Genomic DNA, 16,882 nt, shown 5'->3' on the forward strand with positions numbered 1-16,882 from the left:
TATAAAAAATATAATGTTAATGATCCCGTACAGTAAACGGTGTAAACGTAAAAAAAAAAAAAAAAAAATTAATTATTTTTGGTCACATTGCAAAAAAAATCATATAAAGCGATCAAAAAGTCACATACGCAAAAGTGGTACTAAAAAAACTAGAGATCATGGCGTAATAAATGAGCCCTCACACATCCCCGTTTACGGAAAAATTTGTATATGTGGCCAAAATAGGACAATTTTAAACATATTTTGTAAAAAAATTTTGAGATTTTTTAATAGCAGTACAATAATAGAAATGTATGTAACCATGGGAATCGTTTAATCGTATTGACCCACACAATAAAAAAATTAAAAAAATTTACTGTAAAGTGTACAGTAATTTTTTTTATTGGGTTTACCATACATTTTAGGGTAAAATGAGTGATGTCATTACAAAGTACAATTGGTTGCACAAAAAAAAAAAAGCCCAAATAGGTCTGTGAATGGAAATATAAAAGAGTTATGGATTTTAAGAAGGCGAAGAGTTAAAAATGAAAATTCTAAAATAAAATTGGCCTGGTCATTAAAGGGGTACTCCCCTGAAAAATTGGCTGCAGTGTTACATGACATCATCATAGAATTCCTGTTGGGGAACACTGGAGCAGTGTTTTTAAATAGGTAATGTAATTTAACCCCTTAAGGACACAGCCTTATTTGGCCTTAAAGGGGTACTCCACTGGAAATTTTTTTTTTTTTAATCAACTGGTGCCAGAAAGTTAAACAGATTTGTAAATGACTTCTATTTAAAAATCTTAATCCTTCCAGTACTTGTGAGCTGCTAAATGCTCCACAGAAAGTTCTATTTTTTTTTTATTTCCTTTTTGTTCGACCACAGTGCTCTCTGCTGACACCTCTGTCCATATTTAGGAAATGTCAAGAGCAGGAAAGGTTTGCTATGGGGATTTGCTCCTACTCTGGAAAGTTCCTATAATGGACAGAGGTGTCGTGCAGAGAGCACTGTGGTCAGACAGAAAGGAAATAAAAAATAAAAAGAACTTCCTCTGGAACATACAGCAGCTTATAAGTACTGGAAGGGTTAAGATTTTTAAATAGAAGTAATTTACAAATCTGTTTAACTTTCCGGCACCAGTTGATTGTAAAAAAAATGTTTTCCAGTGGAGTATCCCTTTAAGGCCAAATAAAGCTGTGTCCTTAAGGGGTTAAATGACATTACCTATTTAAAAACACTGCTCCAGTGTTCCCCAACAGGAATCCTATGATGATGTCATGCAACTCTGCAGCCAATCACAGGCTTCAGTAGCCACTGATTAGCTGCAGCACCATGTGATCAATGTATGTAATGTCATTGTAGCACGTCTAGTTGTTGACACTGGAGCAGTAATGACTTTAGGGGTGAGTTAAGGTTTTCTCCTCAGTTAAAGCCATTATTTAAATGTGTAAAACTACAGGAACACCCCTTTTAATATCATAATCACTTACCTGATGGTGACAGTAGAAAAGTGAGGAGACTCATATGTTATAGGATTATCAATAAGATTCACAATGGAAGAATGGGGCGACGATCCAGTGGGATGTGGATGGCAGTTATTAGGTTTTCCAACCATGAGAACAAACGATAAGTCTTTGTCCAGTGTGGAAGCATGTAAAAAGCATCTGCCAAAGAAAGGTGGTTAATATATATATATATATATATATATATATATATATATATTGTTTTCCAAAAAGAAGTTGATGTAATACATATATACTCTAAATACAGGCAATAAATCTAGGTTATTGCACAACATATTTGTACATTTATCAGTAAGGCTCAAAAGTGTTGAATTAAGGAGCTGTATAATTCATGGTTGCTACAACCTGGAATATTCTCTACTGCTAGTTTCACCTCATTGTAACAGAATTTATCCCTAACCCTATGTCACCCATTACCACCTTTGTATTCCAGCGTGCTGGGCAATGACCGCTAGGACTTCTTCTGTAAGGAATTTCTTAGCTGTATTCCAGTTTAGATTTTGCATGGTTGTTAACTGCACCCTTAGTCCTGGGCTTGTTATTTGAGGAAATGTGCTGTAGATGGGGGTTGTGGTGGGAACAGTGGTCGGGGCAGGCGGTTGGTCGAACCCCAAACAGAGCCTTCCATTTGGACATAGTAGAATGCCTTCATAGCCTTTAACCTGCAGGAGAGGAATTAACCAGATACGATTTATGATTGGAAGAACAACCTATTATAATAGCTGAGAGAAATCATAGCAATATTGTAAGGTATTTATTGTAGGATATGTCTTACTTATGTTTAAATTGGTAGACAAATCTGTACTTTAAGATTCCCTGTATTATTCTGTGTGTATTAAAGAGACCCTGACGGCTATTTCACCTGCATTAAACCCAGTATACTGGGTTATCATGCGGGTAAACTTCTGTAAAATAAGGGGTTACTCACTTAATTCCTTAGGTTATGTGCAGAGTTAGGCTTGTAATCAGCCTCATTCCTAATGTGCCCCTGCGCGCATTGGAGGCGGGGAGCCGACTGCCAGAGCTCCTCTGTCTCCTTTATATTTCCCCAGCGGCCCTGTCCTCTTATTCATATGCTAATGAAGGCTGTGGGTAAACGCACGGAGAGAAAAGCACTCACCCGCAGCCTTCATTAGCATAATAATGAAGGGGACTAGGTTGACAGGGGACTATGGAGGATTCAAAGGAGCTCAGCTGGCCGGCTCCCTGCCTCCAGTGTGCGCGTAGGTGCTTTAGTAATAAAGCTGTTTCAAGCCTAACTCTGCACATAGCCTACAGATTTAAGTGAGTAACTCCTTATTTTACGGCTGTGCACTCGCATAATAACCCAGTATAATGGGTTTAATGTGAGTGAACTAGCTGTCAGATTCTCTTTAAAGCTGATGAAGTATTTGTGGTAGATACAGCATACTTGCATTCAGAAAGTTTTCTGACCCTTTCACTTTTTTTTACACTTTGTTATGTTGCGGACTGCTAAATTAATAAAGGAAAACCTATTACTCAGTCCTTTTTTTTATTTTTTTTATTACAATTTTGAACACTATACAAAAGAAAGAAACATGTTTCCAAAAGGACATGACACATAAATTACATCAGATATTCAGAACAAATATTACATTCCATGGTACATAACTTTCATGACATAGTCACATATCCAATGTTACATAACTTTCACAGGCATAGTGTAATGCAATGTAGTCATAGTTTAGAATTATAGTTCCTTGCAATATAGATTATAAAACAATACCCTATCCCGACCCACCACCTCCCTCTGGCAAATGGACAAACAAAAAAAATAATAATTATGCCACAAGGTTTATACAACTGGGTTTGGAGATTATCTGCTATTCTCTGCAGATCCTCTCAAGCTCTGTCAGAGATGATGGGGACCATCAGCGAAAGCTATTTTCAGGTCTCCCCAGAAAAGTTCAATTGGGTTCAGGTCAGGGCTCTGTCTGGGCCACTAATGGAGATTTACATAGTTCCCCTAAGCCACTCATGTGCTGTCTTGGCTGCGTGCTTAGGGTCATTGTCTACTTGGATGGTGACTCCTTGGCCCAGTCCAAAGCATTCTGGATCAGGTTTCATAAAAAAATATCTCCATTCAGCTTTCCCTCAACCTTGACCAGTCATCCTGTCCCAGTTGCTAAAAAAACACCCCAACAGCATGATGCTGCTACCACCATATTTCACTGTAAGAATTGTATTGGGCAAGTGATAAGCAGTGCCTGGTTTCCTTCAAAACTTCAGTCTTGGTTTTATTAGACCACAAAATCTTTCTCACAGTCTGAGAGTCCTTTAGCCTCTTTTTTGCCAACTCCCGATGGGATTTCATGCATCTTTTACTGAGGAATTGCTTCTTTCTTGCCACTCTGTCATAAAGCCCAGATTGTTGGAGTGCTACGTTGATGGTTGACCTTCTGGAAGTTTCTTCCATCTGCACATGATCTTTGGAGCTCAGCCAGAATGATCATTGGATCCGTGGTTACCTCTCCTACCAAGGCCCTTCTCCCCTGATTACTTAGTGTGGATGGGCCGCCAGCTCTAGGAAGAGTCCTGTTTGTTCCACACTTCATCCATTTAAGAATTATGTAATTCTTTTGTACCCTTCTGCAGATCTGTGCCTTCACAGAGTTCTGTCTCTGAGCTCTACAGGCAGTTCTTTCCCACTCGTGGCTTTGTTTTTGCTCTGATATACATTGTCAGCTGTGAGACCTTGTATAGTCATGTCCAATCAACTGAATTTACCACAGGTGACTCCATTCAGAGATGATCAATAGAAATAGGAGGCCCCAAGGCTAATTTCAGGTGTCATAGCAAAGGGTCTGAATACTTATGTACATGCCAAATTTATTTTTTCCTTTTTAAAGGGGTACTCCACTGGCCAGCGTGGAAGTAAATGATCTGAATGCTGTTTTCTCGCTGCGGGGGTTGGCCATGCCTCCTCGTGATGTCACAGCCACGCCCCCTCATTGCAAGTCTATGGGAGGGGGCATGGCAGCCATCACGCCCCTTCCCATAGACTTGCATCGAGGGGGCTTGGATGGGAAGTCACAAGCGGGCATGGCCGACCCCCGCAGCGTGAAAACAGCATTCTGAACATTTAGTTCCATGCTGGCCAGTGGAGTACCCCTTTAATAAATTTCTAAAACTGTATTTTCACATTCTCATTATAGAATCCAAAATGATGGGGAAAATAAATATTTTTTTTTTGCATAAGGCCGCAACATAGTGAATGCATTGTACAAAAGGGAACTACTGTCCATCTGCATGAAATCGGTTAGAATTCAACAGAAAAAAATAATCATAAACCTTATTGGACTCCATGGGGGAGATTTATCATTGCCTTCCTGACATTTTATTGGCCAAAATTAGGTGCAAAATTTTTGCGCAGTTAGTTTTTGTGCAAAAAATTGGCACAATTTCAAAATTGTGCTTTATTCTTGACAACTTTGTGCTTTATTCTTGACTATGCAGTGGACGAGATTTATTAACTGCGTCTTTTTTAAAAAAAAGGCGCAAAATAATGCACAAACGCTAAAAAAAAATTTTCTAATTCATACCTCTGCCTTGCTTTTGAAAATGTATCAAAGTTTATCAAAGTCTGTGCGCTGTTTTGATATATTTGGTGCAAGTAAGGGTGGGTTCACACTACGTTTTGTCCCATACGGGAGCGCATACGGCAGGGGGGAGCTAAAAGCTCGCGCTCCCGTATGTTACCGTATGCGCTCCCGTATGTCATTCATTTCAATGAGCCGACCGGAGTGAAACGTTCGGTCCGGTCTGCTCATTTTTGCGCCGTATGCGCTTTTACAACCGGACCTAAAACCGTGGTTGACCACAGTTTTAGGTCCGGTTGTAAAAGCGCATACGGCGCAAAAATGAGCCGACCGGACCGAACGTTTCACTCCGGTCGGCTCATTGAAATGAATGACATACGGGAGCGCATACGGTCACATACGGGAGCGCGAGCTTTTAGCTCCCCCCTGCCGTATGCGCTCCCGTATGGGACAAAACGTAGTGTGAACCCAGCCTAAGACAAAAACACAGCAACAAAGGATGTGAAGTAGCTGCTCACAGACTCATATTGAAAAATCCCCCCCCCCCCCCCACCCCCCATATGTATATTTTTGTTCTACCCTAGAAGCTTAGCTAGGAGGGAATACTTTCTTCATACAGTATCCAGTGGAGGGTGTGCGGCTGTGTACTAAGGGGCTGTACATTGTGACATTGACGCTCATTTACTAAAGTCCAACTGACTTGTTTTCTCGGTTTATGCGCCTAAATTTTTGTCTGTGCGACTAATTCTGCGCCAAAATTTCATACCGCACAACCTACACTTTTGAAATCACTCAGTGTTTTTTTATTACATGAAAATGGGCGTGGTTATACAAAAAATGGGCATGTTCCCGACAAAAAGCAGAAATTACTCGGAGTACTTCCAAAAGTTTTTTTTATGGGGGGGGGGGGGGGTTAAACTCCTATATTAGATAGTCTAAATCCATTAAAATTTTTTAGTTCTATTTTGTTGCTTAATTCCCGTTAATCTTGTGTTTTGCTTGTTTGGTTTGGCACATGCTATCGATGATTTGTATTCTATACCCATGTTTTTTAGTTTTTTCTTTTAACTCGGAGTATGTGCGACACAAAGAAAAGCCATGCAACAGAAAATGAACCGACACGTGCGACACATTAGTAAATCAGCTCCCAGAAAAAAAGGAGTGAAATCTAAAACACTCCAGAAAGAACACTCGGATTTTAGTAAATGAAGGCCATTGTGTACATGATTGAATGAGAAATATAAGTGATCTTAGTTACCTCTATCCACTCTCCAGCGGGGCAGTCTGTCCATTCCGAACCTTGAACTTTGATCTGGAAAATGTTTGGAGCTACGCAGCGATGCAGATAGCAACGTCCTTTGACCTTTTCATGCTTCATTTCCTTTTACATATATATAAAGGACGGGATGTTTTATATTAAAATCTTCAACAAATCTGTCTGAGATTACAGAGTATCTGCTTATGAATATTTTGTAAGTTATTTTAATTATAGCCATTGCATGCAGCTAATTTTACTATTAGAACGTAAGTCTCTGAACACGTAAGATGGGCAAGTAACATGTATGTGTTATTGCAAATTTCCTTCAAGGTAGATTTCGGTGGTATTTTTATGTAGTTTTCATTTCCCACTTACTACGTAAGGATTTATTCACATGTACAATATCCTGCGCAGCAAATATATCTGGTGCTGTGTTCAGTCATTGAAATCTGCAGCATCAAATCTGCGCAGGATACTGTGGGGGAGATTTATCAAAAACCCAAAAGTTGGAAAAGTTGCTGAGTTGCCCATAGCAACCAATCAGATCGCTTCTTTCAGTTTTGAAAAGGCCTCTGCAAAATGAAAGAAGGGATCTGATTGGTTGCTATGGGCAACTTTTCCTTGGCACTAGTTTTGATAAATCTCCCCCTGTATGTGTGAATACATCCTAAGGGCCCAATCACACGTGCGTATTTTCTGCTGCAGATTTGCTGTAGCTGATTTTCCTACCCATTGAAGTCAATGGTCAGCATATCTGCAGAAAATATATGCACGTCTGAAGCATCTTTAGGGTCAGTTCACACGTGCATATATTTGCTGCAGATCTGCTGCGGATTTGCTGCTGCAGATTTTGCTGCTGATTGATTTCAATGGACAGCAAAATCTGCTGAAGCAAATCTGCAACCGATCTGCTGCAGAAAATATGCACATGCGAACTTACACTTTGGGTATGTTCACACAAACAGGATATGCTGCATAAAATATGCAGCAGATCAAGTATGTGTGAATGTACCCTTAGAGTAGGGTCACACATGCCATATTTTGGTGCGTATTTCCAGCTGCGTATTTTCCTACCCATTGAAGTCAATGGGTGGCAAAATAGGCAGCTGATTTTGCTGCCCATTTACTTCAATGGGTAGGAAAGTAAGCAGCAGCAAATATGCAGCAAAATACGGCATGTGTGACCCTACCCATAAGAAGTATTTCAGAATATTTTTATGCACAGGACCCACACCCGGAAGTGGTTTAGTGCAAGTCTCTATTTTACTGTTGTCTCTGACCTTTCCCAGCATTCTATGCCACCAGAGACAATATCAAAAATGTGCTGAGAAAAAGTTGACCTGTTGCCTATAGCAACCAATCTCTTATTTTTCAAAGGCCTTTAAAAAAAAAAAAGAAGCGATCTTAAAAGCGGCCAGACCCCCCCGCGATCAGAAATGTAATCCCCTATTCTTTGGTCAGGGGATAACATGTCTAAGGCTAAGTTTCTACTTGTTTTTTTGTCCTGCGTTTTTTTGTTTGAAAGAAAACGCAAGAAAAAACAGCAGTGCAATTTCCTGCGGCTGGCGTTTTTTCTTGCATTTTTTCATTTGCGTGGAAATTACATTTTTGGCACCTTTGGTGTTTTTTGTTTTTTTTTGGTACCCAAAATTTGTTGGGTACCAAAAAAAACAAAAAACGGATGCAGTAGTGATGGAAAAAATGTATTTAACGAAATATACATTTTTTATACATTTTTATAAATTTTTAATGAAGTGTGTCTGTTTCACTTTTTTTTCTCTATATTTTACATTTTTTTAGGTAGTACTACTACTCCCAATTGTGACACCCGATGTGATCATCCATAATATAGCAGAGATACAGAGCAGCTCTATAGAGCGCTCGCATATCTGCACTGTACTCCGGGCCGGCCAGTGATGTGAATAGAACATCATTCATTCATATTTTCCACCCAGAGTGGGGATTGGCCTGATGGTTGCAGCCAATCACCGCTCTCTGAGGGAAACATGAATGAGTGAGTGACCTGGCCGGAGTATAGTGCAGAGATGCGAGCGCAGGAGAAAGCCTCTCTGCAATAGATAGGACAATCGCATCGGGTGTCAGTAGTGATACCCGCTGTGATCTGTTCTTACTTGCAGGTACTACTACTCCCAACATGGAGCACACTGCATTATTAGACAGATCCCAGTGAATGTAACTTCTGACACCTGTTGCGATCTGTCTATTAATGCAGGTACTACAGCTCCCATCATGGAGCAGAGTGTGCTCCATGTTGGGAGTAGTAGTACCTGCAGTTAAGGAAAGATCACAGTGGATGTCACTCCTGACGCCTGCTGTGATCCTCCTGTATAATGTATAGATGCAGCCGGCCGCTCTTCTATGGTCCCCTGCCCCAATGGGCGATCTGTCAATTAGTACAGGTACTACTACTCCCATCATGGAACAGTGTGTTCCATGCTGGGAGAAGTAGTACTACCTAAAAAATGTAAAAAATAAAGACAAAAAAGTGAAAAACACACACACACACACTCAAATTTTATTAGTGCAGGCTACAATTTTAGGTCCCTGCCCACCCACATAAATTGATCCCTGTTTAAAAATTAATAACAATTTTGTAATAAAAAAGATCAATTTAGTTAGATACAATTTTTTCCTTCTCTCCGTTTTTTTTTTTTTTTTTTTTTTTTAATGGTACCCTATGAAATTTTATTTAAAAAAAAGGTATCTCCATCACTTTTTTGGATCGCTAAAGTCCAAAAAAAGAATAAAAACCGCCAGCAAAAACGCCAAAGTTAAAACCCAAATATTGTTTTTCTTGGTGTTTTTTCACTCCCATAGACTTCTATGGGAGAAAAACGCCACGATTTTGACTAAAAAATCTCCAGTGGCTCAACATGCTGCGATTTTGGAAAACCGCCAAGGAGCTTAAAAACGCCAAAAAAGAGTGAAAAACTCCAAAAGGATTTTAAAAAAGCCAAACTGAAAAATGACAAGTGGAATAAGAATTTTGCGATTTCTCATTGATTTACAGTTAACATCTGTCTGCACCCTTTTTTCGCCGAAAAAACGCCATGCGGCAGAATTGGCGTTTCCCCCCCCCCCCCAAAAAAAAGTAAAACAAGTAGAAACTTAGCCATGTGAAAAGAAAAAGTGGAGCTGTTGTTATGGGCAACTGGTCAATTTTTCCTCTGCACAAGTTTTGATAAATGTCTCTCTTTGTTTTGTCCGCACGGAATGCTGGGAAAGGTTAGAGACAACAGCAAAATAGAAACTTGCACTACAGCACTTCTGGTTGTAGGTCCTGTGTATGAAAATGGACAAAGTGGTGCACGAAGGAAAAGCATATTACACATAATAGCATGAACTATAGCATTATAGTTATATCAATAACTTATAGCATTATAGGCTCAAAGGCTAAAAGAAGAAAAATATCCTTAAATGCCCTTTTAAAGGGTAGGCTCGCCTGGACATAATTTGCAATTTAACCTTTCGAAAATGGGGATTAATCAAGGAAATTCTGGCGAAATTGATCAATAAATTGTATAATTTGTGTGCAAGGAAGGTCCCGGAGTGGATGGAGCTTGAAACATAGCCACCCCCATTTTCAAAATGTAACCCCTTGTGGGTGTTTTTATTTTTTCACTTTCATTTTTCCTCCTCAACTTCTAAAATCCCAATGCTTTTAAAGACCCATATGAGGTGGTCCCAATCAGCTCTGCTGGGCATCTGGGAATAGTTTTTAGACTTTTTAGACTAAAGGGTTAATGCCGGGCATCACGGCGATTGGTGATGTCTGGCATTAGCCACGGCTGATAGCCACCGGGATCATCCTGCTTTGATGGGTGGTCAGCACCTGAACGAGCGTCATAGAAAGGGAGCGGGCTCAGGGCGTACATTTACGCCCTGTGTCCTTAAGGAGTTAACAGGTTTACGCTTACCAGCAAGCATAATCTGTGAAAACTTGAAACCTGAGTGGGCAGAGATTTCAGACAGCACACAGGCAGTCCTGGTTTGCAGAAATTTATATAAATAAGGGCACCTCTACATAAATGTTGTGAGCTGGCGGGGTGTTTATTTAGACTTGATAAAGGATAGCCATAATCTATAAACTTTACAAAGTCTACAAACTGCACTGTGCACTGTAACTAGCAACATTTGGAGCATGCTGCCAAGGAGCAACTGAGAAATATAAAATGGCATACAGCAGGTTTCAGGAAATGTCACATATATACACCTTGTAAGTTTTGTCACCTTGGTAAGATTGGAGAAGAAGCAGCGACTCTGAGGGTGGTATATTTCATCTGATACATGGTGTTCTTGTAGCAGCCAACACTCCCCCTACAAATAAAGCAACATTTTAGAACCCAGTGGAAGCAGTACATTGTGTTAACATTAATAAATGGGCACTATACAACATACCCCTTGTATGAGGGGCTTATAAATACGGCAGCCATCCAGGTATGCATCCGTAGAGCAGTTACCTTTGTCCAAATGGAGATAGTGACAGCCAATCTCACTACAAAAAGAGGCACTATTAGACCTACAGAAAAGAATTTGTATAGCATCCAAGAGTTTGTGCCAAGGCTGGCAGCACTCACCCTTCTTCTCCACAGAAGAAACCTGCTAATTTATCTTGACATGTGGAAGGTAGACCGAAGTAAACACCAGCTCCTAAAAACACAATGTGGGTTAGACAACTTGGCTGAAACCATTTCTACATCCCAATGCATGGTTACCATGAAATGCTTGTACCTTTACCCCACACTAGATGACTGTGTATACTTGTATTAACCCCATACCAGCCCATATCTTGAAAGGCAGCTAGAGTGATTGGATCCAGGAATGTTAGGTGTGGAGGACTAAGTGAAGCTGTTAGGATGGATCCCTGCATAATTCTGGATTCCCAGTGCGATGAAGCTGGGCTTTCCTGTTGAGGGCAACAAAAACAGTAAAAAAAAGTTTGTATATACAATTGAAAATACCCCCGCGGTCAAACATCTTATCCCCTATCCTTTGGATTACGGCCGGAGTACCCCTTTAAGTGTAGGATTTGGGAAATATAAAGGAATAACATACTTCTCAGGGAACCACTGCCTGTTTACATGAACAGATTATTGTTACCATTCTAATTATGTCAATAGTTGATAATGATCATTTTCCATTGTGAATGCACAGAACGTATGGAAAGCATTGTAGGAAAATGAATCGTACATGCAGAGAAATGATCACTGTCTGACGTGCACGTAGAGTTTGGTTCTCTGACTACAGAACTGCGTTCAAATTCTGTGTGCAGTCGTAATTCAGTGGCCCTCATTTACTATTCTAAACCCGACTTGTTTTGTCAGGTTTTTTTGGCGCATCTTTGTCTGCGACATGTCGCAGACATTGTGCGCCAGTCTGCGACACAATGCGACATTTTTTCCCGACGGACCCGATGTGGATTCTCCCAAACCCGAAAAAGGTGAGTAACCCAACATTTCTGAGCTTTCCCACGTATTTGTAAAGGTTTCCAACCCGAATTTGTTGAATTGTTGTGGATTTTTTCCCGACAACTCAGAGGAGTTGGAAACCAAAACCAACAAAACCCACGTGCGACAAACAGGATGCTACATAATAATGAATATCAGGGGAAAAAAGCAGTCGGGTAAGAAAGCAAGATAGACTTACAACCCGATTTTCTAAGTAAATGAGGGCCAGTGTATCTTAAACTACTGGATAACATGGTTACCTGGTTTTCTAGAGGGGCTCCAACACTACCTGCTCCTAAGTGCTCCCCCATTCTTTGCATTACATTTGGGGTGTAAATACGCAGCTGACCCCTTTCATCTGTGTTTGTCACACGGGATCGGGAAGAACACATATGTCCTGTTGACACAGATAAGAAACTGTTATTTTAACATTTTGAAGTACAGAGTTAAAAGGAACATTCCTATTGATCAGGAATGAACAGAACAATATTTTACCACAGAGAAGGCAAAACCATGATGGAATTTTTGTAAGCATAGAGTTTTCTGTGAGTACCCCATGGTACATATTGGGATACTTTTATGTCAGTATCCTTTTGTATACCAGCGATATACTGTCAAAATGCAGTGTGAACCCATCCTTACGTTGTGATCTATTTTCTAAACAATCCACTAGGTTTTGATGGTTATCTACTACAGTATATTTTACTTTTAAATATTAAATTATATAATAATAAATAATTAATTATATAATAATTTAAATTAATAAATGAAAAGCAGAAAGCAAAGTTTGGATGTTGCGTTCCCTTTTGGCCACTTTTCTGTCCTCAGTTCAGTACTTCAATTCAGAAAAATAATCTTAATACAACTGGTTACTAGGGATGCAGGCTTTATAGGCTTTAGCTATTTAACCAGTAGATTTCATCCATTATTTTACAATGCACCATATATCAGTCACATGATTAGGCCTCAGTCAGCTGGACAAAGGGGGAGATGTATCAAAACCTGTAGAGAGGGAAAGTGGTGCAGTTGCCTATAGCAACCAATCAGCTCGCTTCTTTCATTTTCCAAAAGGCCTCTGAAAAAGTAATCTGATTGGTTACTATGGCAACTGTACCACTTTCCCTCTGCACAAGTTTCGATACATCTCCCTCAAAATGAGGCTGCATTTTGGTTCACATGTACAGCCAGGAGTATTGGTACTGTGGCCACAATATGAATGTCTGATTGCGGTCTTAGCTCTCGTTCATACGGGCGGATCTACAGCGAAAATATTTTACGCTGCGGATCCGTCAACAATGGACCCCTACAGTGTGCCTCAGATGTGCCTGCTCAGATTGGCAATCGGCTGCTACGAGCAGACACACCGATATATACGAGTCGCCTTGCACATGTATATAGCATACTCGCAGACATCGCGGCTGCTCTCGGCTTAGCTCAGGGAGCTGGGGAAGCACACCGTGCGAGTGCACCGTGCTTGCGTGTGGCAACTCGCACATTGCAGCAGTGTGTCTGCTCATAGCAGCGGATTGCTGCTCCGAGCAGGCACTTCTGGAGGCACACTTTAGGGGTCCATTGTCACCGCGTAAAATACGCTGTGGATCCGCTCGTGTGAACGAGCCCTCAGTCAGGTTTCTATTAAAATACATTTCTAAGAGAAACACTTTAAGGGTAAGTTCACATGGGCCGATTACCTGCGGAATTTCCGCAGCGTATTTGCTGCAGAAAATCTGCAGTGGATTTTGCTACAATTGACTTCAATAGGTCAGCAGAAAATCCACAATAGAGGCAGATTTGCAGATTTTCCTTCAGACCCATTGAAGTCAATGGTAGTAAAATCCGCTGTAATACGCCCGTGTGAACGTACCCTTATCATGAATTAGAATAGTATTATGACTTTTAAAAAATCACCTGAAAAACTGCAGTCTATCCAGCGTTCAAAAAGACTGCTAGAGAATCCAAGGGCGTGAAGTATCTCATGTAGACATACCTGAAATAAGTTATGACAAGCAGAATGCTTTCAGGTTTGTGATAAGTAGTTACCAAAAGCATTGCTTTTTCTCAGAGCCATGCAAGTCAGCTGGTACCTACCACAAGGGTAAGTTCACACGGAGTATTTTGAGGCAGATTCCATGCAGATTTCCATGTGGATTCTACCTCAAAATAAACATGTTCATTCTTCCACAGAATTGAGATCTACATAGGAAACTTTCATGGAAGTAATGGAAAACCCGTTGATTCAAGCGGGATCCAGATAGAATTTAAGGTGGATTCTGTCTTCATTTTCCATAGTGTGAAATGTTGTTACTGGCTGAAGTTTCCTCAAAGAAATCATCTTTCTGCTCCATGATAAAATTAAGCAGAACTTAAGTGGAATTGGCACTTATCTGCTGCTGAATGTAGAAAAGAAGATTTATCTATCTGTCGGCAGCTTTTCCATATGAATTTGTGTAATCCAGTGAACTTCGTAAATGACTGGGAATTCTCAGGCGCTGACCGGAACAAAGAGGCTTCAGGTAGGTAGATTCAAATAAAAAGCTTTATTCAGCCAAGATGCAACGCGTTTCACTGCGCAAGCGCAGTGAAACGCGTTGCATCGTGGCTGAATAAATCTTTTTTTTATCTGAATCTTCCTACCTGAAGCCTCTTTTTTCCAGTCAGCACCTTAGAATTCCCAGTCATTTACGAAGTTCACTGGATTACACAAATTCATATGGAAAAGCTGCCGACAGATAGATAAATCTTCTTTTCTACACGTGCTAACCATTGTTGTGTATGTCGGTACACAACCGAAGCGAGTAAGAGACTACCTGTATCCCTGTCCGGCATTAGCACGTGTGATCCTCCACAGGGAGCGCCTCTGCTTTGTATTTTCTGGTGCTGAATTTGACACTGAAATTTAAAGGGGTAGTCCAGTGGTGAAAAACTTATCCCCTATCCTAAGGATAGGGGATAAGTTTGAGATCGCTGGGGGTCCGACCACTGGGGCCCTCTGCGATCTCTCTGTACGGGGGCCAGGCTCTCCGGCCAGATAGCGGGTGTCGACCCCCGCACGAGGTGGCGGCCGACACGCTCCCTCAATACATCTCTATGGAAGAGCCGGAGATTGCCGAAAGCAGCGTTTCGGCTCTGCCATAGAGTTGTATTGAGGGGGCGTGTCGGCCGCCGCTTCGTGTGGAGGTCAACACGCCCCCTTCCCGCGGGCTGTCGGGGCTCCGTACAGGAGATCGCAGGGGGCCCCAGCGGTCGGACCCCCCGCGATCTGCAACTTATCCCCTATCCTTAGGATATGGGATAAGTTGTCCCCACTGGATATCTCCTTTAATGTCCCATGGGATTTTACTTTAGGGTTCTGGCAGGGGAGGGAACATGTCCACTCTTCTGGAGATATTCAGATCCACGTCTCTGCACAGAAATTACTCTGTGTGAACAGAGTCACAGAAATCCCATTAAAATCAACTGTAGTCTGACTCAAGATGGACTCTGCGTTAAATTCTTTGCTGATTTTACCTGCGTTTCCTCAGTGTGAACATACCCTTAGATTTCTGACCGATGCTTCATTACATGTCTCTCAACATATTGCAGGACAACAGAAATAATAATGAATCTACATAGGTACTCTATAAATGCAGATTTTAGGATACCTGCATAACGTGTTGATGTTGATATATTCCATCTTTAAGGCGCTTCGGGCAAAATACAATAACCCCAGCAATCGGACGACCGGAATGGTCCAGCTGACAATATGCGGCATAGGCAATAACTGATGGCTTAAATGACAAGAGACAAAGAAATGTAGACAGAACAACCCTAAATAGTGTAATTGGCTATATCAAGTATTGATACTAAGGAAATGTACAATAATAAAGAAAAGTATGTAAAACATCAGTGGATGCTGTGAATCCACATTTACTCTAGGGGGCGACATTTAAGATGCTTCATTAGCTATTGCTTATGCAGGAGGGAATTATCTGTTTCCATAGGGGCCAGTGTTGAACAGACCAGTATGATTTCATCACAAACCTGTATAGCCTGGCCGATGATTCATTTACTACAGTATCTGTAAACTTCTTACGTTTTATGAGAAGACGTTTTGCCGATACATGGACACTATGTTAGACAGACTTAGAAACCAAACCTTACACTGTTCCTGGCTGCCTTTCCCACAAGTGTATAGATGGCTTCAGTGATATTAAACAACGCGTGGAAAAACATCTTACTCTAGTGACGCTCTTATATAAAGCATCATAATTAAAGCTATATTTACACATGAAATCAATCTTTAACGCTTCCTCCCACAAACATTTTTGACAATAACATTTTTGTTCGTATCTCTTCACCTTCTAAGAATGAAGTTGCGGGGCAAGTAGTACTTTTTATTGCCACCCTTTAGTTTACCGTATAATGTATTGCAAAATAAAAATAAGTTATATGTAATGAGAATTGAGGAATAAACAACTTATGAAGGGGGGTTGTCATTTTATGTTGTTTGCAGTGTTATAATATTCATAACTTTCTTCTAAGGGTCAGTACGGTTCCAGTGACACCCCATGTAAGTTTTACTACTTTTAAAGACTAGAAGCCATTTTGAAAAAAAAATAGCTTAGCATTGCCATATCTGATTTTAGCTTTCTGTGTACTGAGCTGGATGAAGGCTTGTTTTTTGTGGAGCAGGCTTTATTTTTTCCTGACAGCCCTGTTGTCATATTTTGCCCTCTAAAGTTGGCCATACACTTTAGATAAATGCTGACCTGACAATTTTGGTAGGTTAGGCCAACAACAGAACATGGATGATCGTAGCCTTGCTGTCTGAATTTCTGCGACATGCCTAATCCCTGGGTGGTTTGACAGCAGCTTATCTTTTTAAAATAAACATACACTTGACTATTAATTGTAGAGATACAGATACATGCAGCTATCCTATCTATCTATCTATCTATCTATCTATCTATCTATCTATATATATATATATATATATATATATATATATATATATGTATATTTCTTTTCTTGTTTATTGTGCTTAGTACTGTAGGGCATGTCCAAAAACCCAGTTCCACCTACAGCACTTATCACACAGATAATTCATATTC

The 16,882-nt window shown here is 40.5% G+C and overlaps 1 protein-coding gene across 4 annotated transcripts in view; it reads right to left on the reverse strand.

The window, feature by feature from the left end:
- Window positions 1–16,882, reverse strand: part of CIROP (ciliated left-right organizer metallopeptidase) — a 249,063-nt gene that overhangs the window by 1,245 nt on the left and 230,936 nt on the right. For 3 of the 4 annotated variants that reach the window (XM_056527154.1, XM_056527126.1, XM_056527147.1), the window contains 10 exons: window positions 15,434–15,559; window positions 13,701–13,779; window positions 12,053–12,189; window positions 11,077–11,251; window positions 10,923–10,995; window positions 10,744–10,840; window positions 10,576–10,662; window positions 6,325–6,447; window positions 1,927–2,168; window positions 1,474–1,647 (listed from right to left, as the gene is read on the reverse strand). In XM_056527154.1, the coding sequence (XP_056383129.1) occupies window positions 1,474–1,647; window positions 1,927–2,168; window positions 6,325–6,447; window positions 10,576–10,662; window positions 10,744–10,840; window positions 10,923–10,995; window positions 11,077–11,251; window positions 12,053–12,189; window positions 13,701–13,779; window positions 15,434–15,559 (1,313 nt within the window). The remainder of the gene's footprint in view (window positions 1–1,473; window positions 1,648–1,926; window positions 2,169–6,324; window positions 6,448–10,575; window positions 10,663–10,743; window positions 10,841–10,922; window positions 10,996–11,076; window positions 11,252–12,052; window positions 12,190–13,700; window positions 13,780–15,433; window positions 15,560–16,882) is intronic. The other variant, XM_056527136.1, reaches the window with a different exon arrangement.

Source organism: Hyla sarda, chromosome 1, assembly GCF_029499605.1.
Source record: "Hyla sarda isolate aHylSar1 chromosome 1, aHylSar1.hap1, whole genome shotgun sequence".
Taxonomy (NCBI): domain Eukaryota; kingdom Metazoa; phylum Chordata; class Amphibia; order Anura; family Hylidae; genus Hyla; species Hyla sarda.